The 25,698-nt window shown below is 36.0% G+C and overlaps 1 protein-coding gene across 2 annotated transcripts; it reads right to left on the reverse strand.

The window, feature by feature from the left end:
- On the reverse strand, positions 1 to 24,884 carry LOC5568186 (flocculation protein FLO11). 2 transcript variants are annotated; one of them, XM_021848222.1, is made up of 3 exons: positions 24,203 to 24,884; positions 2,241 to 2,534; positions 1 to 1,451 (listed from the first exon to the last, which is right to left on the reverse strand). In XM_021848222.1, the coding sequence occupies exons 1-3, from the start codon at positions 24,411 to 24,413 to the stop codon at positions 109 to 111; spliced, it is 1,848 nt and encodes a 615-aa protein (XP_021703914.1). In that variant the 5' UTR covers positions 24,414 to 24,884; the 3' UTR covers positions 1 to 108. The 2 variants fall into 2 exon arrangements, with proteins under 2 accessions (XP_021703914.1, XP_001652125.2); XM_001652075.2 differs by having other exon boundaries at positions 1 to 2,534.
- Positions 24,885 to 25,698: the final 814 nt, after the last annotated feature.

The raw sequence follows: 25,698 nt of genomic DNA on the forward strand, positions 1-25,698 counted from the left end.
ACATACTCTCGTACTTTATTCGTTCACTCACATCTAATAAATACTCACGGGAAATAAATACCTACAATCTAAGAAATCCTATGTTACAGCTCACCTCTGCCAGCGTCCTCAGCCTCTCTTGCACTTCCTTTCATAAGTGCACAGCCCAGTGCTCTCGCAGTACACCAGATTGTGCGGACAGGCCATCCTCGTTTTGATGAACTTCTTCGGACTTGCCTTGTAGCACACGTAGTAGTTGTTCTTCACCGCCGGATCTGGCATCTTGCCATTCTTCCTGCATTTGGGCGCTTTAGGCGCAGGCGGTTGCGTAGTGCTTGTGGTGGTCGTCGTCGTTGAGGTCGTACTCGTGGTAGAACTCGTCGACTTGCGAGACGCCTTGGACAGAGCGGCCTTGTGTAGACCGGACTTGACGGACGTTCGCTTCTTGGTGTGCTTTCGTTTGGGCTTCGCTCTCAATCGCTTCGTCGTGGTCGAAGTCGTGTAAGTTGGAGCGGTAATCGACGGGACCATACTGGCCATGGTTGGTGCCGTGATCCGTATCATGCCGTCGTTTTCCGGCTGTTCTGTGGGGGTTTCGGTGGTTATCTTGTTTCGGCTGAGGATCTTGTAGGCCTGTTTCTTGATCATGTCTATGTACTTGTGGGCAGTTATGAGGTTCTGTTTCAGCTGATTGGCTTCCGACGTAAGCTTGGTCTGGTGCGTAGGCTGAGCTATACGAGAAAGAGTGGTTGCTTTTTGAGTCGTTGTGGTTTGTTTGGCGTTTTGGCAGGATTTGTACGTAGCAGAGTCGCAAAGGCGAGTGTCTGCGTTGAAGGCGGTGAACGAAGGGCAGGTGAAAGATTGGAAGGCACCATTTTGAGGGTTACACACGTAGTATTTGGTGCATTCCGTCTTGTTCGGTTGTCGTGATCCAAGAGTGCACGTCAGAACGGAGATTCGGACGTCATCTGGATTGGCGTCCAGCAAAGGAAGGATACTGTCCTTGTAATCTTTGTAGTTCATAATGGATCCGCCAACCGCAATTAGTTTCTTGGTGCCGGATTGTTCGGAAATTTCTTCGCTTTCTTCTTCGTTTGATTGCTGATCGACGGCGACGGGTACGTCCTTTTCTGGGACTTCAGCTGACGCGTCGTCTTCTTCTTCGGAGAGGACGTTCTCGTTGGACTGAGAATCATCGTTGTCGTAAGCGCCACTGGTTCTTAGGCGATTCATAGCCAAAGACTGATCGTAGTAGGGGTTCGGGTATGGGTGGGGATACTGATACTGTGGCTGACTGAACACGGGATAGGCCATCGGCGGCGGTGGTGGGTATGGATACATGGGAGTATTCGACATTTGCTGTTGCATTGGGAAACGGTTGCCGTAGGCGTCCATGAACGACGATTGGTAATTGCTGTACATCGAATCGTTCATTATCTGTTCACGCAAGTTGTCGTAAACCGTTGCTTGACCTAAATTGTAAGGGTTTGTTATAGTTATTCCGATTGGTTTTGAACTAAACTGAGAACTATGATTGGAAAGCGATGGAAACAGCTGGTGGTATACGATTTTGCTCGGATTTTCAGGGAGTCTGGTGAAGTCTTGTGATGGCGAGCTGACTGAAATTGGGATGAAGATTGGCTTCACATACATTTCTTCAATCGCAGGCTTCTGATGTGTCATCATCTGCTTGGAGATTTCGATTATACTCCGAATCACATCCTCAGACATTAACGGAGGCTTTGAATGAGACTCTTCTGGAATTCTCTGTGGCATCTGTGGCACATTGAACAGAACCGATCCCTCCGGACGACTAGTGAATACGGGTCTATCCACGAACGGTGACATATTTCCAACACCTCCGGTTGGATCTCCCTTTCGTTTGATCTGAGAAGCATATTTGTTTAGCTTCTTCTGCTGATGCAGAATCGTCGTTAGATGCTCTGGGTGGATTTTACCATCTGGTGGCAGAGGATGCTTTTTCTTCTTATTCTTCTTAGAAGGAGGCTCACTGCTCTCTTGTAGCGTATAATCGGCCAGAAATAAGTTCAAATCGGTCTTGGACAACTCTTCGGATGACAACATCGCTGAGGACTGCTTGTCTTCCATTTCTCCGTCATAACTTGCTCCGCTGGCTGGGGCCACATCTTCAATTATACCATCTCCGCTGAATTCCTCCGTTTCTTCTACTTCATACGCAGCCGTTGTGTGATAGAAGGTCGAACGATTGTTTCCATCGCCATCCAATACAATATAATAACCTTCATTATCTCCGCTGACGGTTGGAAGGTTCGATAAACCGCCAGGTGTCACAGTTTCCGATTCGTTCGTTGACTCTGCTTCAGTTGTGAATGACCCTTCAGGAACTCCACTGGCACCATACCCACTATCCGTAGACGCAACTTCCCGGTCCATCGATCGAACGGGTGTCGTTGAAGGGACAGGTCTACCCGTTGGTCCGGTGTAAATGGCCGCCGGCAAATTGTTGATCCCGTACACGTTTTCCCCGCTTTCTTCGCCCTCTTCAGCCGATAGATTGCACTCCCAGTTGTCTCCTGAAATTACAGATGAAGCAGAGAGAAAAAGAGCGTTTGGAATTCGCTCGTGATGAGATCTGGCATGGCAGTTCGGTGCACTCCACGGCACAAAGCACAATTAGCACCTCGATGTTAGTAGAACTGTAGGATTGGTTTAGTCACTTGTTAAAATGGACACACAAGGAATTAAAAACTTTCTATTAGGTTGTTCGTAAAATATATTATCATTACTATAATAAATACTATTGACCATACCCATAACCACGATAGGCTTTATGGTTTGTCCATTTTCTTTCTAAACCTTTTTATGCGCCGAAAATCTTCGTTGTTAAGGTGAAAATAAATCGAAGCCAAACCTCAAATTTTCAAGAGCACAAATCTAGAGAACCAAACATCCGTTTAACTTAAAAACTTAATCTATTGTTCACTAGATGGTCCTAATAGAAATTCCCTTGACTTCCCTGGGCATAAAGTATCATCGTACCTGCCACACGATATATGAATGCGAAAATGGCAATCTCCGCTGACGGAGTTATTAACTGTGGCTCTCAGTTATTAACTGTGGAAGTGCTGAGTAGCCCAGTGGGGACGTTAATGCCAAGAAGAAGAATATTATCTCATTAGTGCAGCTGAAAGAGCATTGGAAGGTATGGTGAAAACTGAACTCAACTCAATTTTGACGAAAAAACAGATGGGACTGACTTGCGATTCACGGCAGACAGTACCTTCAATGATCTTCATACATTTATCTTGCACTTAGAAGAAAATAATGATGAATTTTCGAATTGTCTGAATAAAATTGTCTTAATATTTTGACTTAAACGCAGTGGCGACTCGTTACCTCACATTCAACCTGTTCAACGAAACTGAAAATGGTAAATATGGCATATATAAATTATGAATCAGTAAATGTTCGGAATATTCCTTTTTAATAAATTTCTGCTTATTAGATGCAAATTAGTTACTTATATACAAGTATTTCTGTTCGTGGATCAGGTGGATTTGGGGTTAGTGAATTGCCACTGCTTAAATGTTTTTCATACTTTTGTTTATAATAGAGAAAAAACTTACAATTTACCTACATACCCGTAATAAATCAAAGTAAGCCTTGATTTTTGTCTAATTGTCCATTAGAATAAATTTGTTGTAATTTTTTTTTATTTCAACTCTAGAAAAAGCATTTTTTGTATTTAATAAGCATTGTAAAGTTGAAATTGTGCTTCCATATCGACGAAAATACAAGTTTTATTGAAAATATCTGAAATCCCGGGAACTCGGATTTCCCGGGACAAGCATCAATTTTTATCCCGAATCCCGGGACAAGCAAAATGGTCGGGAAATAGACACTCTAATATTGAAGAACAAGATGGCAAGACTAACGGCCACACCACGCACACATTATTATTACGATCATATTACTGTGCATTGCGCGATTATTTATCGCAACGGCGATCTTGAAAACTTCTTAAAATGCGTGCAGATCGCCGCAGGTACTTCAAATCGTGTTGGTGTCTTCTGCGCGATTATTCCTGATTGTCCAAGGCATGATCGCGCAGAAGATACCAAAACAATTAGAAGTACCTGCGGCGATCTACAAGCATTTTTTAAGATAGTCGGCGCGAGAATTTTTCGCGCCACGCATAATATACGTATACAGCGGGGATTCTTTGGTTGAAACTAGTGGTCCTTTATAAGAGAAATACGCGGAAGCTGACACTTCTGCCAAAGTGTGAGCCAATCGAGCAGCGAGAGCTGTCAAAGCGTGAGCCAAACGAACATGCGTTCTGTTTGTTTTGAAATTTTCTTGAGGAGTAATGTAATCCACTATTTGCATAGAGCAAAAAATATGAAATATTTTAATTTTTGAATATTTGTCAATGCGATATTTGGTGGTTGATTTTTTTTGCTGTTTATTAGTTTGGAAATGTAGCTCAACGATCTATAATGAAACAAAATACACTTTTTAGTAATGAGGAAGTCATGCCCGTGTTACATTATTATTCTCGACGCCGCACAGTGGGACTAAATCAAAAAAAGTGGAACATGTGTGTTTGCGCTGAAACTATTGGGTTTAGCGTTATGACATGTTCTACAAAGTTTCATCATTTGTTGAGTACTTAATTTAGACACTGAAAAAAAAATCACTTAAAGTGATATACACTGAGAAAAAAAAAATAACTTTTTTAATTATTGTCAAAATTGAAAACTGTCTAAGGAAGTATTGTAGGCGACCTCATTTCATGAAAGTTTGTCGAAGACGGAAAAGTTCTATCTCCTACACTGACGAAGTTAGGGGGTAAAAATGATGGGTACCCCCTTAAAACTCATATTTTTTCCATAACTTCTAAATTTGATTTTTTGCATTTTTACAATGTTCTACAATGTTTAAGGTGCTGTGAAAATACACATTTTTGCCAAAGACACTAAAGCGCTAGCTCTTCATTTTGAAGATTTACGAACGATTTTCTGATTTTTTCACATCAAATTTAAGTGTGCATATCTTGTAAAGTTGCAAGTAGTAGCAGCTAATTTTAGCATCATGCTATTCCTCAACCTATACCCTTTTAATATATGTACGAATAATTGCGGGGTCAAGCGAGGCTCATTGCAGTTTGTTTAATTGAAAATTGTATTTCCTATAATTAAACATATATTTTTTGTAGTTTTTATTTATGTGGTATAGTTTTTAAGTATTGCTTTCATTTTGCTATGGAATTTTTATTGTTTGCCCATTTTAAACGATGATAAAATGTTATGTTTTACAGTTTTTGTCAAAATTTGAACAGTTATATTTATGAAAGCAATATTTATTTTTCCATGTATCTGACAACATTTTTATAAGTATATCAAAGCGCTAAATACTGCTATAAGTTTGAAAACAACTGTTCAACTGATTCAAATGTATAATTTGATTGTATATACTACAATCTTAGTAATAAAAAATAATTAAATTTCACTCCTAAGAACATTAATACATAGAAAGATACAAATTTGTTTTGATAGCTATCAATGACATCGCTAAGATGTCTATTATAGCGCTGTATATCTGTATATGTATTGATTTTCTAGCTTTGCAAAATAACAAAAAGCGACAGACGGTATCTAGTAAAGGGACAATATTGAGTATTGAAGGATTAATAAAACTGTGTTTAACTATTAATAAGCCTGATACACTTGAAAAAAAAAAACCATTAATTTTCACGGAAACAACAACTGTCAACCGTGTCAAATTAAAACTTAAACAGTAAACCTTATTAATGTGCCGTTCGTAAAATGGGCCAAGAGTTAAATATCATAACAAAACATAAAAAAATAACAGATAGAAAAAAACAGTAATTAAAATTTAGAAAACATACATTTATTTATAGGAAATACAATTTTCAACTAAGCAAACTGCGATGAGCCCCGCTTGACCCCGTATATGTACATATATTAAAAGGGTATAAGTTGAGGAATAGCATGATGCTAAAATTAGCTGCTACTACTTGCAACTTTACAAAATATGCCCACTTAAAATTGATGTGAAAAATCAGAAAATCGTTCGTAAATCTTCAAAATGAAGAGCTAGCGCTTCAGTGTCTTTGGCAAAAATGTGTATTTTCACAGCACCCTAAACATTGTAGAACATTGTAAAAATTCAAAAATTCAAATTTAGAAGTTATGGAGAAAATATGAGTTTTAAGGGGGTACCGTCAAACGGGGTATCTTGCAACAGGGGTGAAACATGCAACACTTCGACATGTAACCGAATAGTCGTATCGTTCAGCATTGAGTTGAATTATTATGATTTATTCCGTCGTTTATTGACCTTAGGTATACAACAGAAGGTTTTGACAAGGGTTTGGGTATCGTTTCTTTTTTGGTGAGTTTGCTGGGGGAGAAAATCATATTAATATTTGGATTGTATAAAACTAATCTTGAAAAACGTTCTTCGTACCACACAAACGGTAGAAATATGTTATTCGAGGCATTTGCTATCAGTTACAGTACTTAGCAGTGTACAAATTGACAACATAAAAGTTTTGATATTTTTTTTCTTAAACACTTAAAAATTCAAAAACGTTTTTGATTACCCTTGTGGGGTAACTTGCAACAGCAATTTTGATCTCAATTGTTTAATATTTCCTGCCGTTTGTCATCGAAAACACAAGAAGAGGCAAAATTGAACATATATTTGTACAGTAACATTAAAATGTTTGTACCTTAATCAATTCAATACACTGTTTGTATTAATTTTTGAGAAATTTAAGTAAATCGTATTATTATTAGATTTAGTCTTATTTTTTTCATGAAAATAAAGAATAATTTAGAAAATCTGCAAAAAAATTAACTTATAGATCAGTCATTGGGAACTCTCTGCATGAAATATGATGAAAGTCATGTCAAACCAATTTTATATATCAATATGTTATACGTTCCTTTGATTTAAATATGTCTAAAAAATAAGTTATGTGAAGTAAAGCCTAAAATACCATTGTATTTGTAAAAAAGTTGTATTAAAACATTTTGATGGCTTTCCAATAACTGTCAAGACTTATAATATGCTAGAATTTTCCAGTGTGCACACCCTATGCAATGCCAATGAAGCTTTCAATCAAATTGATTCAATACTCATAATACAATCGATAATAATTAGCTTTCTAAGAGAAAAGCAGCCTGTTTCTGATAATTGTCATGCTTTTACTGTAGATAATTATTAAATGACCATAATAACACAATATAGGATAAACTTTTAATAGTGTACTTCAGGTACCATTGTGTGTTGCATGTTACCCCACATCAGGGGTAGCATTAAAAATGCATATTTTTCGTCTCTCCTGATTCCAGAAAACTAAATACTGATAAAATTAATACCGCGTGGTATTCTTTACGTAGCGATTAAGGTACCAGATGGTTTTTATCTCATCTGAATCCTCAATTTTTTCGTCCATATAGCTTTGAAGTTGAAAATTGTTGCAAGTTACCCCGTTTGACGGTACCCATCATTTTTACCCCCTAACTTCGTCAGTGTAGGAGATAGAACTTTTCCGTCTTCGACAAACTTTCATGAAATGAGATCGCCTACAATACTTCCTCAGACAGTTTTCAATTTTGACAATAATTAAAAAAGTTAATATTTTTTCTCAGTGTATATCACTTTCAGTGAAATTTTTTTCAGTGTCTAAATTAAGTACTCAAAAAATGATGAAACTTTGTAGAGCATGTCGAAACGCTAAACCCAATAGTTTCAGCGCAAACACACATGTCCCACTTTTTTTAATTTCGTCCCACTGTGCGCCGAGCAAACTCAGCACTACTGGTCTGTTGCCATATCATTCCTTTTTATTTCCGCTTATCTCTCATATAAAGGATCTCTAGTTGGAACACGACTAGAGTGTCAATTTCCCGGCCATTTTGTTCGTCCCAGGATTCGGGACCATAATCTGTGCTTGTCCCGGGAAATTCCGGGATCCCGGGATTTATGAAATTAAAAAAAAAAAACTAGCATTTCGGTTGAAATGGAAGCACAAATTTTTCAACGAAATAAACAGATAATGTTACTTTTCAAAATAATGTGTTAATTATAGCAAATCACATTTCAGATAAGATTGTCTTATTCTGATGAAGTAACCTAACATAAATCAAAACTTAGCTTGACTATTTACGGGTTTGCTAAGGATTTTATTTTTCAAATTCTGTATAACACTTCTGAATAGAAGTACGATGAAAACGCAATTCATAATTTTAAAGAAATTTGCTTCAAACCTTTGAAAAGTCATAAAAACTTTAGAACAAAAGAAACGATTGAAGATAATTGAAGGTATTGTGGATCATGTTAAAAGTTCATTACTGAAAATTATTGATTGAAGTTTACTGCCGTGAATCGCAAGTCAATCCCATCTGCATTTTTGTCAAAATTGAGTTGGTATCAGTTTTGATTATATTTCCTAATGATTTTTCAGCTGCACTAACGTGAAATCATTTTTTGTTCAGTAAAAACACTAAGTCGAATTGTCCCATAATGAAGAGTAAACGCATGTCAGTACCACTGCATATTTTCGCATCGTGTAACACAGAAATGAATCGTTATTTGATCATCTTTATATTTTTCTTGGAAAGTATTGGAAACATATTCTAACCTTATGGAATTATTTTAATATTTGTAACGAGATTGAAAACTTCTCAGTCAATATTTTCAATGCCTACATTTTACAGATGGTACTAACTTGTAATTTACGGCAGTTTAGGTGTACTTTCAAATTTGTTATCTCAACATATGCTTATAAAAACGGCTAATGTTAAAAAGAGAAGCATTCAAATTTTGCAACTAGACAAATAAAAATATGTGTTTCTTACTTGGTAAATTGATCTTTTCATGAAAATAATTACTCGTTTATTTTCTTTTTCATTTTGCTGCTCTACTTTATCAGAAAAGGTTGATAGTGAGGAAAAATGTCATTGTTTTTCATTGAAATTTAGTGGTTTTCATCATATTCTACGTACATTTCGGGAATCCTTGAAATCGTCACAAAACACACATATGCATGCAAAATTGTTCTATACATAGTGGTTTTCACACTCAATGGTGTGGGTGCTCTAGTGTAGATGTAGTTGTGAAACTCAGAGGAAAATAATATGCACTCTGTCTCGAAAACATCAAGAATCCGGGTAAAAAAATTAAATTGGGTAATATTATAATATACATTTTGATGAGTCTGTTCTAATGTTCGTGTGTTCAAATGTCACTAAGCTCTATGGAGACTTCAATGCGACGGTGCTCAGTCGTCAAAGTCAGTTTGAAATCTTCTCTTGACATTCGAGTGCTTGGATTGGATTGGATTTTTTTTTCCAACCAGCGAACATCCAAGCATCGAGTCGTTCCATGTAGCGGAGCCCCGTACATTACCGTCTCAGCCGTCAGCCAGTATCGCATGTAAGGGATAGGTATTATATATTGAGATTGTTGTCTTGCATTCCCACAACATGCCCCGCCCATTTTACCTTTCAAGTTTTGGCGACTTTCTGGATACTGGAATCACCGTAGGATTGTTAAGTTCATTGTTCCTTCTACTACTACATACGCCGTTCTCACATACTTCGCCTTAGATCAGGGCTTCCCAACCAGTGGTCCGCGGACCCCCGGGCCATAACGATCATTCAGGGGGTCCGCGACTTCATTGTTAATAAGTTTCGTGATTGATTGATTCATAAATAATATAAAGAATCGATTGCTTGATTCGTATTTCGAAAAAGTGTTATATTTGAGTTGCAAATATTTGATGATGCAATTTTTTGAGAATACAGGCCACTTAAATTTACCTCACCTCAGTGATTTAAGCATCTCTGTGCGGCTTGTATATGCAACTTAAATCGTTCCTGAAGATATCTGTAGAAAAATCCAGGCTTGTTTTTGGCTTTACTCTTGTCAAATTTTGCCAGTGATGTTGTAAGCTTCCTTATATTGATTGATTGAGATTGAAAATTCGATTTTGTTTTCATACATACCCCGTTGAATCTACCAGCAGTATCTGTGGTGAGATTTTTGACAAATATCTGTATGAGTAATGAGTAGACCATGAGCAAGTTTTAAAAATATACATATTAGCTTCCAGTGGCATTTTACCTAACAATATTAAAAAAAAGGCAAAAATGTGGTTGACATCTTCATGAATATCTGGTGAAATTCTTGGGGATACCCGAGGAAATTTTATAAATATTGCTAAAATCTTTCAAGCTGATTCAAGAAAATCTTTAACGTACACCTGTTTGTTCCTTTGAAGAATTGATGAAGGGATTTCGTTGGAATCTTCCCAAGAATATGTCCTGCAAGGTTTGTTGTTGGGTTTCGGTCAAATTTTAGTGTACGTTTCCACAGGATCAAAGTAGAATTCTTGCATTATTTGTAGTGCATTACATATGTCATTTTTTGGTGCACCTGCTAAGTATAGCTGTTGTGTAGTCCTACATTGTGTAGTCCTAAATGCGTCAGCAAAAAAGTTTATGTGCTGATCTCGTAAACCATGTGGGCCACCCTAATTTCACATCTCTTAAAAAAATGTCTGAAAAATATGGAGAAACTTTGCCGAAGACACCATATATCTAAAATTGACGGTTTAGGCGCAATCATTTTTGTCTTCCTAGATATGGCTTTGGGACCAATGTGCAGCGTCTTGTACGTTCGTTTATTTCGGGGGTAAAGTTTACCAGACCGCAAGGTCTTGTGAAGTCCGTAGTATAGACGACTCCCGGCAGTAATATGTCAACCAATTTCTCTGCTACAGTTGTTATCCGACGTTATCAGTGACTCATCTCTGTCGATCGTCACACTTCTGTCAATGCAAGCTCTCTCATTTAGCCTTCTACTCAACTTTTACTGCATCGCCTTTCAGTCTGGTATACTGCTCAGCAACCACCTGGAACTTGGACATTGCCACAAAACGTGGGCATTGGGCAACCCGGGTAGAGGTAAATAGCAAAAGAATAACAAAATTTACTATTAAAATAGAATGTTTGAATAGCAAAATTTGTTCTTTGTTTGTTTGAAATAAGAGATAAAATAACAAAAATAATAACTAGGTTTGTATGGCATAAAAACTAAATAATAACATATTTTGCCATTGTAATAACAAAATAATAGCAAACATATAGGCAACCGTAAATAACAAAATATGTTATTATTTAGATATTGATAACAAAATAATAACTAAATAAGCTATTCACAAGTAGATCAGTATAATGGTAATTTTAGTTCTTTGACTTTAATATCTTAATTCAGCATGATTGAAAAATGAACATTTTGCTTTCCTGCTAGAAAACTCTTGCTTTTTTAATCTTCAATGAATATCATACGAAAAGTAAAATAAGCTATTATGGTAAAATTTGATATTGGTTTGTTCTCATGAATTATTTAAATAAAGTTTTCAAATATCAAAAACATGACATATTTTACTGTGATGGCGATGTTTGTTATTCTTTAGATATTTAATGTTTTTTTAGTATTTTTTGCACAAATAACAAATTTTACCATGATAGTATATTTTGTTATTGATTAGTTATTACATGACTTTCAAGAATAACATATCAATGATAAATTTTGCTATGATTGTATGTTTTGCTATTGATGAGATATTTAATGTCATATATTAATAACATAATAAAGGTTAAAGTAGATATGATTGCAAAATTTGTTCTTATTTTACCATTATTTTGTTATTCACCTCTACCCGGGAAAACATATGTACTTGCTGGATTGATTGTAGATCGAACCCCGCCCGTTTTACATCACCTTCTAGCGGAGTGTTAAACAGGAGGCAGGAAATACCATCGCTTTGTCGAAGTCCTTTGCGTATTTCAAACGAGACGAGTATAAATTGATACAGTAATGACCCGATTTTGTCAGCCCCTTTTTCAAAACTTTTTTCAGCTCTCCTTCAAAAATAAAACAAGTTATCATAATTCTTTCTTCACTATTTTATGCATATTTATAATAACTTTGACTGAGTTGAATAAGATTTGGAGAAAATTTGAAATTCAAACCGTGGGAGCAAAAAGCTCTCCACAAAAAGGGGCTGACAAAATCGAGTCATTACTGTAATAAATCTTCGAGCTGTTTAGTAGAATACCTATAAGTAGATGAAAAAACCGAATTTAGTACTAAACCATTTAATTCCACTAGAGTTTGTATCATTTGACAGATACGCGTATTTCGACCTCAACTGTAAGGCCGTCTTCAGTGTCGTGTACTCGTTGAGTCGAGTCTAGCACACGACACTGAAGACGGCCTCACAGTTGAGGTCAAAATACGCGTATCTGTCAAATGATACAAATTCTAATGGAATTAAATGGTATAGTACTAAATTCGATTTTTTCATAGAGTATAAATTGTCTTTTACATGCCTTAGATTAGCCGTATAGTAGGCCTTTAAATCCAAAAAAGGCGAATTAGAGGGCTAATGACTTGGACAGCCTTGTTAGTTCTCGTTCTTAATTTTCCATAGTCGGTGGAAGGCTGTTTTGAAATCGATATACAGATGGTGCGTAAGCAATATAGTGGTTCTTTTTTAAATCAACATTGACTATGAGGACTAAGCTTTATGATTTTAACGGGCAATTTAGGCTGAAGGTGTTTATTAGTGTGGGACAAAATTTAGATTCTCGCTCCAGTTCACTTTTTGGATTGCATTTAGGGCCCATTTGGTACCAAATATCCACAACACACGTAATCGACCATCACCGAATTCGACCTAATTTTGGTCAAATGTTCATTCATTTGAACATTCAAAAAGCCTAAGAGTAGCACCCTCCTTAATTGCAATTTGATCAAGAATCATGATTTTGTTTATCTTTTTAGTTTTTATTGTCGATTCTATTAGACATAAAAAATTTCTTCAGCATTTTTAAGGAAATCACTTGATTTTTTTATATTAAATGAAGAACATATTAAATTTTTCATTACACAAAAACCTATCCTTAATATTTTCAAATTTTCACCATAGAATCTTGACAGGTTACAGATGTTTGAGACATAGCTTCATGACGGAGAAATTTTATATAGAAAAGGTTTTCTAAGAACAACTTTTGGTAGATTTTCAAAATGTTGGTGTTCTGTGAAAATAAATGTTTTTGAATCAAAATGACCAATTTATCTTTGGAAAACACTTATTTTATTATACTGAAAACATGTGTGAAATTTAATCGAAATCGAAGATGGTCGGGTTTTGTCACCGATTTGACATGGAATTCGTCTCCAGTAGGTGAATTCCGGCGCACATTTTCTTCGAAGAGAAGAAATTTTCTTCCATAATCCACACGCAAGAAAATTTTCTTTTCCTCGAAGAAAATTCGCGCCGGAATTCGCCTACAGGAGTATTAATTTATCATCAATTCAAAGCACTTGCCAGATTCATATTACTAATTTGAGTTCTAGCAAGATGTCAATGCAACAACATCGGCATGTTGAATGCAAAACTTTTTACGATATTGTTCTGCAAGTTCATTAACCTCATTATTGCACAATTGACCCCATGACCGATAAAATCCATGAAAAATGAATGTAAAATTTAAAATATAGCAAATCAAAGCGTACGGAGATGAACCAGCCAAGGGCTGAAAATCTCCCTAATAAAGATAAATAATAATAATAAATACAGGTGCTACAGGTGGGGTACAGGTGCTAGACCCTACTTGTAATTTGTCCAGATTTACTTAAACATTGGTGCAGAGTACATTCATACTTTCAAGTTATGATATTCGATTATGCATGCGTAATCCAGTTAAGTTCAAAGTTTTACGATTTTTTTTTTTATCAATTTTCAAACATTTCTACTTTTTACAAAATAAAAAGAAAGTGCATAGTTTAATGATGTTTCTTTCTACACCAAAATTCTCTCTAAATTAGCTTTCTTTTCTTCCGATACATCATCTTGAGTAGACCATGATTTCTGCATTTTAGAACGGTATCCGGTGTTGGATATGATCCGGTACGGGGGATCCCTCCTTTTGCTAGCTACAATTTACTCTCCCAAACTTTATATGTCCTTTTGACCGTTTGTACGTGAATTCGTTGAGGCAGGGTTTATGGGTGAATCAACCTATGATGAACCAGAAAATAATTTCAGTATGAATAGCACATTAATCATTCGCATAGATTTTTTTTGCACTGCACATGATTCTTTTGTATATACAAATAAAAATTACATTCATATGGTATTATTTACTCCATGATCATACCGGCTACCTCTGTTGATTGTCAGGACTGTATCATTTTTCTCGACTTGATATACATTTTCACAATGGTGTAGTTCCGTTTCATCGAAACCAACGCCACCCGTCTTCATTGATGCAACAATTCAGGTCACTCACATCAAAACCGTGCCGAGTGCTTTCATTAATGTATTCAAATAGCAACACATTTCATGCATTATCAGTATAAGTGACTCTGTGTTACGTATGTTTCCACGCCACACGTTTCCACCCTCGTCCATTACCGCGCAGGATATTATCACATCGAAGTATGATACCGTGATTAAAGTCGACCTTTGAATCGCTTTTACCTTTGCGACTGCAGCAAACGGGTCGCTTTTCTTTCCTATGCATGCACTCACTAATCCATTGTTGCATAAAAAGTGTGAACATAATTAGGTATGCTCGCTCGCTGCACTTTGCCTGCATAGGAAAAGTGCAGTTTCGGTTTCACTTTCATCAGTCAGCAACCGACACCGGCTCCAATCAAGCTTCAAGAAGGTTACTGTGGATCCAAGCGAAACGATCTTTGGGGTTGGTTAGTGAAGTGAAAAATGCAATTGAGTATTCATATTGAGTAATTGGAATGGTAATTGAAGAGTTAAATTGTTTTCTATTCAAAAAGGATTTTTACTGAAGTTTATTCATTTGATAAGTTTTGCAGTTGTTCACCATAATTTCATATTGTTTTATGCAAGGATCGGTTCAGAAAAAAACATTTTTCATTGAACCATATATAAATACACACTCCCACGCAAAAGTTTGAGTACATCTTCTTAAAAACATACAAAAGTGTTTTGTCCCTATCTCTGTGATTACACGTTCAATTAATGCTCTCGTAGCCGCATTCGAAAGACAAAGAGTTATTCTTACTTCATATGTATTTTTCCAAAAAACATTTGTAGAATTTCGTATACTAAATTTTTACTTAAAGTTTAGACATTTTTCAAAAAATACATTGAAAAAACGAAGCTAATTTGAATATGAAAAGTGTTCTAAATCAATGAAACAGTCATTCAAGTCATCGTGCAAAAGTTTGGGTTCACCTGAGCCACTCGCAAATCATTTTTGTCAATATCTCTGTCATTTTTTAACCGATTTTAATAAATCATAGCTTTTTCAAACGCAAATAATGACGCGTACATTATTGGTTTGAGGATGGCAAACCAAAAAAAAATAAACAAACATTGTTTCCTTTAAATATATGAATTAAGCTATCAAATGAAAATGAGAAGGTTTTAATTTTATGAATTTTTAATGAAAGATTTCGACTTTGATATGATCCTTGATTGGACTAGGTTTTGAAACCATTGCTCACAGCGGCATATTTTGGAGTACAGAGGATAGGAAAAATGATTGCTATAGGAAAAATTTTGCCCAATTTCAAATGATCATATCTTTATGGAAAATTGATGAAATTAGATGCAACTGGAAGCAGTCGACGGCAAATTTGGTCTAGATTCAGGAACTTACTTGGTCATGCATATTGACCACCGGACACCGGAGATGTTCCGGATTATCCGAGGTCATGTCCAAAAAGTTTTTTTCCGGTCGCTTGTATTTTTGTGCGGTGTGAAGTTGTATAGATGCTTTTAATTTTCGTAGAAACTAGAATTAATAGGAAGTTGAATGCCGCCGGACGCATTAAGATTCGTTGAAAATATTCAGAAATATGACCATTTCCGTAAAATTGGTTCCATATTTTCGGTCAGTCAGGTTTGTATTGCTAATCATGTATATATTATCTATATCCAAGTGGGCATCAAACTTCAAGATGATGCTATCAGCAGCATATTCTAAACCATTAGATGCACTGACCACTTTATAGTAGGTTCCAGGTGCCCTGAGGAAAGTGGCCAATTAGGAACATGTTAGGAACCATATCAATATGGGCATCAAACTTCAAGATTTTTGAAGGTTATGCTTCCGGAAGCTTTTCTAGAACCTTCGACTGCCATGGCCACTCTATAGTAGGTTCCAGGTGCCCGAGGAATGTGGCTAATTCAAAACATGTCAGATAATATAGAAATGATTAGAAATTCAAACATGACTGACCGACTAAACGGAACCAATTTTAAGGAAATTGTCATAGCTCTGAAGATTTTCAACGAACCTCAATGCGTCCGGTGGCATTCAATTTTCTATTTCTTCTAGTTTCTAGGAAAACTGTAAACATCTATACAACTTCACACCGCACAAAAATACAAGCGACAGAAAAAAAATCCATTTGGACATGACCTCGGATAATCCGGAACATCTTCGGTGTCCTGTGGCCAATATGCATGACCGAGTAAGTTCCTGAAACTAGACGTCGATTGATTACGGTTTCATCCAATTTCATCGATTTTCATAAAGTTATGATCATTTGAAATTTGGAAAAATTTTGCCTATCCCCTGTAGATATCTGATCAACACTTATCCTTGGTTTTTGTAAACACCTGATCAGTCGGTTGATTGAAAAGTATGTTAACTCCATGGCTCCAAGAAATCTATGACACCTCTATGAATTTCTTTATATATTGTTCATGATATGCCTTTAAATAATCCATCTTATAGTACACTATTTATTTTCCGAGTAATTTCTTTATGATTTTTCAATTCCAATTTTAATGCAAATATCTGCAACATATTATTTTTGTTCGTTAACACTGTGGTACACGTTTTTGTCTCAAGCACCAAAATACCGCTATTTCCTCAATTAAGGGTTGCTGAATCCATTGTCGTTTTCAAAAATATCACACCACGTCTAGTTCTACTCAATATGTTGAAAATGCTAAATTTGTCTATTTCAGCCAACTTGCATGCAAGATTGCCAGCTTGAATGGCAATTTATATGCTTTATTTGCCACAGAATTCAAACTTCATGTGTAAAACAATACTTACAAACAAAGTTCATAATAGTTTCGATGATAAAATGTTATTTTTTGGTGTTTCAGAAAAGTATTGTATTTTCAGGGTGTCTACTACCTGGAAAAAACCTGGAAAACCTGGAATTATCAGGGAATTTTATTCAACCTGGAAAAAAACCTGGAATTCTCAGGGATTCGATCACAATCAGGGAAATTATTTTGAAGCAGTAATTCATGATAGAATATGTTCACGACAAAGGATTTTTGCGTTATAACCCAGAGCTATCATTAATTGCCAGAAAACTATCTTCATCCAAAACAATACAGGAGTTCCTCCATAATTTGCTTCAGGAAATCCTTGAACATTTCAACGTTAATACCTCTAGAAATTTTTCTCAGTCAGTACTTTGAACAAAGACTATCTTAGGACTTCCTCCAGAAATTTTATCACTAACTATCCAACCGAATTCTACAGTTAAGTTAATCAAAGAGATATCCAAAGTTTCCCACAGAATTTCTCCCAAGAAAACTTGACAAGAATTTCAACGCCATTTCGTCTACGGTTATTCCAAAGAATAGATCCAAAAGCTCCTCGAGGGGTTATTCGAGTCAATATATTGAGAACATTTCAAATAATTCCCTCAATTCGACCTGTGTTTCATTATTAAGTTTCTTTAGATTTTTTTCTCTAGGAATTTCTCCAGCATTTCATCCAAGGATCACCGGAGTTCCAAACATTTTTCAATTAATTTCTCAAAATATCCCCATGGAATATTGAAAAGTTCTTTTAAGGTTCCTCACAATATAACACCACAGCTATTTTTTCTATGAGTTCCTTCTACTGTAGGAATGGTTATTCCTACACAATTTTCTAGTAATTTCGTCCTGTGTTCCAGGAGATCCTGCGCAATATCCTGCGAGATATTATGATTTTTCCTTTGAATCCTGAGAAATGGAGGCATCTGGAGAAGTTTCTAGTTGAATATTACAACATGTTTTAAATGGGAGTCTTGGAGGATGTTCTAGAAAAAAACTAATTGGAGAATCACCGGATAAAATCCTCGAGGACTAAGGGTTTTCTTCACAAAAAATATCTGAAATAATATGTGAAGGAATTTCTGATGAAAGCCTTGTGGTATTTTTTGTGATAATGTTTGGAAAAATCTTGGTTCTATTTTGAGATATAAAAAAACAAAATTTTTGGAGGAATTCTTAGGAAAATTGTTGGAGAGTGAATATCTTAAATATAGATATGAATCGATCCCTTTCGTAATGTCGTCGTAATACATCAATGATTGTTTGTCCTTTACTGGCATATACCAGATGTGCTGGTATGTCGTCGTAATGCCGCAAAAAAATATTAAAAAAAAAGTTTAAAAAATATTTTCAGAGGAATGTTTGATCTGATTAAACTATTTTGTCCTGGTTCCTGTTAGGTTTCGGTTTTTGATTACTGTTTTGGCTCTTTTCGGTCTCTTTTTGGTTACTTTTTAATCCCTTTTTTCCTGAAAAGAGGTTTCTAAATTTCATATTTTCAAGAAACTCATTAATTTTTAAAATCATTGGAAAATATTTAACATCAGAAATTTTTTTTTCGAAAAGTAAACTGGAACTTGAACAACAATCAATTCGAAATTTCGTAACAATCATGACTAACTTAGAACTTTTTCGATTGAAATGCAAACATTTATAATTTAATCATATTACCACAGTCAAATGTTATACGGTCGAACGCGATTACCCAGGGGCTTGATAATCCGTGATTCTGATTCTATAATAAAAAATGGATCCAGGATCCAAAAGTTTTACGAATTATTTTGTTAATTTAGATTGTAGATATGTTGCCACATATCCAAATAAAGTTTAATTTAGAAACCATGAAGCTGTCTAAGTTATCCAAACAACCGATGGAAATGAATGGTACATAATCTGTAAAAAAATACTTTCAAGAAGACACATACTGATACACTTTTTTTTTATCTTTATTATAGTGGCTTTTCGCCCTGGGCGAGTTCGCCACTCACTGATACACTTGAAATTTCCGTTCATTAATTTGTTTTAGACATATAAAATTACAGTATTTCTTGAACCTGGAATTATTTTTTATAAAACCTGAAAAAAAACTGGAAATATCAGGGAATTTCATTTTTCTAAACGAGTAGACACCCTGATTTTGCCATATAAGAGGAGAGAAGAATTTTATATGGAGACTGCAAGCATGTGACAAAATCTATTTAAACTAAATTTTATCGTGAAATTTTAACTAAACTGTATCTAAATTGAAAGTTTAAGTCCTATTTTGCATGCTTGATGGATTATATCACGAAATATAAAAATACTTTAAATCTCATGTGAACATTAATGAAACCAATGTTTCATACAACTTTGGCGAGCTGTAGCTAGTGACATGCTGAAACATTTCTGAGAACGACATCAAATTCAGCGACCCAAAATCTACTAGAGACACATAATTTGAGACACGCAAAAATATCATTTTTGTTACGCTGTGTAATTGTTTTGCATCTTCATCTTAAGCGAGGAACATGTACAGGAGATAGGCAAAATGATTGACTTTGAATTTGCTTTTCAGGTCACTTAAACTGTTCTATACTGCCGTTCTATGCATACTTATCTTTCAGTCCATAAGGTACCTATGCAAAGAACATTGAACAAGTTGGTGTAGAAGCACATAACATAAGTGGAACTCGAGCTCAAACAGTAGCACCCACTTTAATATTTACATGTTGGTATAAGGACATCGAAATGTCAAAAGAGTTACACCACCAATACATAAATCGGCGTAGTATTGAAGCGAACCAAAGATAACATATATCCAGAGTGGCAACAAAGGAAATGGAAATAAGTATTTTTAAACCAAATTTAGAATTAAATTCGTGCCACTGATATCCAACATAATTGAGTCAATGTATCTATATTTTTACTAGCTCAAAGTTTTTTTTTAGGCGAATGGAAATATTTTGGAAAACATAATCTTTTTCACGTAATGGAAGAGGAACTATTATAATAGGAAATACTATTTTCGAAAAAATCACATTCTGTGGTTATTTATCATGAATATTGGAAAGGATGACAGAAAAAATTTACATTTTATGAAAAAATAAAGGTGTTTTGTTTTCAGACATTGCTTCCCAACGTTGTCGAAGTCCCCCGATCGTAATAGGTCGTATGAATAAAACCGAGTACTTGCTCATGCTCAACCCGATTCGAGCAAAGTAAAGTCTCTGAGCATTTGCTCAAATCCGTATGAGCTTTCAATTGAGTATGGTCAGAAGGTGACTCAGGGTTTTTTTGAGCATCTACTCAGCTTTTACATGAGACTTTTTTTTCGAGTTCAAATGCTTATCTTTCGATATCTAGGAGGTACGTGATTCCGAATCAGTGGAGTAGCAGACCGCTCACCTTCTAAAACAAGCTTCTTGTAAGAAACCAAAATGTCTGATGAAATGAAACCTGTTCATAGTAAAAAAGACTTCGTACCTTATAAGTAGAAGCAATACTTTGATACGCAAGAATACCTATAGGGACGGTTCATTAATTACGTAAGGGATTAAGGGGGGGGGGGTAGGTTTGAAGATTTCTTACGCGTCATACAAATTATTCTTAATGTTCATACAAAAATTCTTATCATAGGGGTATGGGGGTCTGGAAACCGCCAAAATTGCCTTATGTAATTAATAGATCGCCCCATATATGGTCAAAATCAGTATCATTCAACCAGCGTCATGGCTGAATCTGAATAAGGGGCGCGCTCTTGAATGTTTAATGGTGACAAACTATTTATTTCAAAAGGTTTAAATTGCGGTATCTTTTTCTAAAGAGGCTCTATGCAAAATGGTAAAGAATGATAATTATAGTAAAAACGATTGCTTCATTATATCTCAATAGTATTGGAGTAGAACGACATGTACTGAACAAAGGACACGGATGTACCATAAAAGATCAAAGAGAACTGATTCATCCCGAACAGAAACAGATGAGCATGATCGATTTTCTCTTCGTCGATCCTCTCTTCCGTGAATAAAGGTGATAAGTTTCATGGGATTTTTTTCACACCAGGACGCAAGATTGCATCGCTGCCTAGCGTTATGAGATGAAAGAGTTCAATCAAACTTGCATCTTGTCATCTTTATTTGCGGGAGAGACAGGATTGACGAAGATAAATCGATCATGTTACTTACGCCCTTATCATGCCTATCATCGATCCAGTTACAGTAACGGGAGCGTTACATCATATTCTAGCACACACTTGAAATAATATTGTTGAAAAGTTTTAAGCTAGATGAAACAAATTAGGCAACTGAGTAAAAATATAAAACGATCAACCAGGCATTGCATCTTAGCTCACCTTTCGATCATCTGAGCAAGACATGGATCGATTAAAAATATATCATCTAGGGCAGAGATGAATGGAGACATAGTAGTCGGGTTCAAAATGTTCCCAAATTTGACAGTACACTTTTCACGGCATTCTAGATTTTGCTGTATTACTTTATGTACCATGAAGTTTTAAGCAACTGCAAGAAACATGAAGGTCGTTATTTTGTCTTTGATCTATGCCTGATTTGCTGCTGACAAGAAAAGTAATCGCCTATCTCGATGCGTGGAAAATTTCTTCTAAGAAATTGTCAATTAAATTACATTCCTTCAATCGCAGTACGCAGTAGTTGAGAAGAAATGTCATTTCAGATGGGGCTCTATGTAGGAAATTTATTGACCCATTCAGTCAAGGCATTTCTTTACTTTTCTTGAGCCCCAACATACAAACAGCATACTTAGCTTTATTGTGCTACAGCTATGACTGTTTTCGATCTTTTCGACTCAGCAACTCACGTGCTTTATACAGTGACGGTGTTTGAAAGAAGTACAAAACATGGTAGGGAGATACCGTACTACACACGAAACATGCAACAAACTTCAAGATACTTCATACGCCAACGACAATCAAGGCAGGCTTGACGAAAATCACTGATTTCGATTTGTTGTGAACCTCCATCTCCATCCGAACAAACTTTGAAAAGGTCCATATTTACTCTTTGTTATCTGATTTTGGTCACCTGCAATAAAATGCAAAAATATGCTTCAATCAATTACGAGCTTCTATTATGTCGGTCCGTTGTTTTAGAAGGTGGCTCACACTGACAGTTCGTGACAGCAGAATCTCGGCTCACCTTGCCGTTCATAAATTTTGTATCGGTTTCGTCCTTCCAGTACAAAACCATTCGCACACTCAACGAAAGTAAGTAAACTAACACATTTTAAAGAAAGTCAATTTTACTTTTACTCAAGTTAAAGGTTTTGCAGAACTTTACTGACATGGATTCAAGGTGCATATTAAGCTTTACGCAATTAGTGCGTCTAGCCGCATATTACGTAGATTCCTATTGATAATCTTAAATACCACTTTTTGCTCAAACATAGAAATCGAGCGCTCGAGGACGATAGTCATCAGAATATTTCAAACGAAAAAATGATTATCATGGTTGACAAGATTATATGAGCTGGTGGAATCAAATTATTTATACATAAAATATTACGCGTAGCAATGATTATGAATTAGTTTAATGCAAAAAAACATGAAATTGCATGTCTATGTTGAGAAGTGGTTCGCTTCAGTATTAAAAAAAAATTCATTAAACGAAAACATTTCCAAGTGGTCCACTGAGTGTTTCAAGTGTCTTCTAATGAAAGACGGTCGAGTGTCTGCAATAATACGTTAGTGAAGCATTCTTTTACTTGTTCCATTTTTTCAAGAAAAAGATTATCAGTACAGAATTACTTTACTCAAATTAAGTTACTGATGAACACCAGAAATCAGCTATGAAACAGAAATTTGACAATATCATCAAAATGCTGTCAAAATCATAAAGATGAAATCATTTCAACGCGCTCTTAGAATACGAACAATATCTTTGAACCATATTAAGATGATCTCTTTGATCAGATGCCTGCGATCAACTGATGAAACATAAATACATTACGTAGTTAATACTCTGTGATCAATCAGGACCAGGGTTGGGAAAAATCTTGAAATTCACTCTACAGCAGCCAAGCAAAGCCAATCACAGTCAGCGAAGCCAGTGAAACTCACGCCCATCGCTGCTGTAGGCAAGAAGCCTTGAAAATAGCAAAACACCCGTTGCTAAGGGCAACCCAGAATTACTGTAGAAAAATGTTCTATTTCCCGCTGCATTTCCCGCATTTGGAGCCTTCAATGACACTCATGATTCAGAAAATTCGTGCACCCAACATAGGCTACTTGATGAGATTCACGTTTTTGGAACTACTGTACTGGAGAGCTACGTGATTTTCGCAAAAATTCAAGCCTACTACTATTACCATTCCCAGCACTGATTCAGGACAGTGATATTGCACAGAGACCATTCAGATGGAGCTTGGATTTCGCTCTTCACCATCTTCAATCACACTAATTTTGATAGTTCTCAAATGACAACGGCTCCAGCCATGTCGTTATGTCCATCGGGGAGTGGAAGCAATGGTAATCAGATAGCCGTTGTTACTAAAAAAACCGAATAATCTCCTTTTCTTGGATTTCGGAGTGTTTTAATAGTGATGGATGGGTGTATTCGACCGTACGAATACCACTGTGGTTAGCGGTTAAGTCGATTCATACAATTCTAACGATATATAGAACTGTTGATGATTGATGTCATTATCAAGCATGACGTAGAAAGATAGAGAAGGATTGGAATAATGTTCCAAATATGAAAAATGGAAACAGAAATGCTATCAAACTACCAACCCTGTTATTAATTAGTCAAAAAGTTTAAAAAAAAGCTACAACTTGCAACCGACAATAAACTACATCTGAAATTAATAATTAATTGTTTAAAAGAAGAACACGTACTAATAGTTGAATAAAAGGGAAAAAGCAGAATTACGTTAGTAAAAATTGACTATTCAGAGAAATTTTTAAAATGCAAAGATGGAAGTTGTTATTACAATTATATAATTTTTACAGCACATAAGGCAACCTTGAGTTATTAGGTTGTTAATCTGTGGGGAAGCACTTTTTGTTTAATAGGAAGCCAGTAAGCCCAAGCAGAACAGACACCACAGCTCCAGAGCTCAACTCACCAGGCAAAACACAGGTCTTAAGCTGTGGTTCATAAATTAGGCCTTTTTTGCACTGCGTTGGCACCCAGACGTGCGTTTTTGAGGGCAGCAACACGCATCGGAAGTACTGATCACAGCGAGATGCATGGGGGCGTGTCTGATCCGGACATGGTTCGCTCAGAACCATCACCACCAAGCAGCAGCACATCAGCAACAACAGCTTCATCTTCATCCTTTTTTTTCTGGATTCGAATTCCAAACTTTCTTAATCAGATCAACCTGTTCGTGTCACGTTCTGATTTGTTTGTTCTTCGGTTTTCGCTTTCTTCCAGCACCACAATTCACACCAAATGCTTTCGAACTTAGCGTTTGCTCGCTAGATGCTTCACTTTCCAACCTAAACGTGCACCTTGCTCCATAATGGTCCCATTTCGACGACGGGAATCAGAACACGAAAATCAACCAGTCACGTTGTGCCAATATTGTGATGCGTATCATGTGCGGCTTTTACTCACTGCCCGACCAGAAGAAAAGAGGCGCCTCAATGCGGTTTTTTTTTTCTTTTCCAAACGATAATCCGTTACCGAAATCACCGAAAGGTGGATCGCGCACGCGTTTCACGCCACTCAATCCAAAGCCACCAACCACCTCATAGATCTAATTCGACCGAAAGTGAGACGAGCTGTTTTGAACTGTTGCGCGCCGAGTTCGAAATGGAAATGAGCAGAGGTTTCCCGAAAACTGTTTCACCCAGCTTCCACGCCGTGAGCTCGTCAGGTGCACGATCAGATTGATGTACACTACCGTGCAGAAGTTTGGGGTCACCTCTTTACAAACATTCAAGTTTTTTATTTTAAATTATTTATTAGTATCATTCATTTCTCATACCTTGGTGTTAGGCAACACTATCATCCCAGTGGCGTAGCTAGGGTTTTGGGGGCTCGGTGCGGAGGTAGATTTGGGGGCCCCTCAAATAGAGGATTGCTAAATATGTCAAAAATTTATATTAATATTAATATTGAAAAAACGTGATTTAAAGGTCAAAATATATTCTGCTAGTAAAAATTAACCTGCACGAGGATTTAAGAATCAAAAAATACCTATGAAGCAATTGCTGCAGAAGTTCCTATAAATTTCTGTTTTCAAGGATCTTTGAAGGATAGGCATCTTTATTTAAGAGATTTGCAGCCCGAGGCTGGCTCATTTCTTTCGATCTTTGAAGGAATTCTTGGATAACTTTCGGTATGATGTACGGTGTTTAGTAGTTTGCTTACGATTATACCTAGATGAACGCTTTAAAGGCTCGTGGAAAAATATATCAATTCATAGGAAAATAGCTGATGAAACGGTTCTATTTTAGTATTGCGCAAATCATTGATTTTTTTGTGGTTTTTATGCAGATCTAGGAGGCAATCAAGTATGAAATGTTTGATGTTATTATTAATATTATTTTATGAGGAATCCCAGCGAAACTCATAGAGGTATCCTGAGATAAAACTTTGGAATATACCTTTAAA

This window comes from Aedes aegypti, chromosome 2, assembly GCF_002204515.2.
Source record: "Aedes aegypti strain LVP_AGWG chromosome 2, AaegL5.0 Primary Assembly, whole genome shotgun sequence".
Taxonomy (NCBI): Eukaryota; Metazoa; Arthropoda; class Insecta; order Diptera; family Culicidae; genus Aedes; species Aedes aegypti.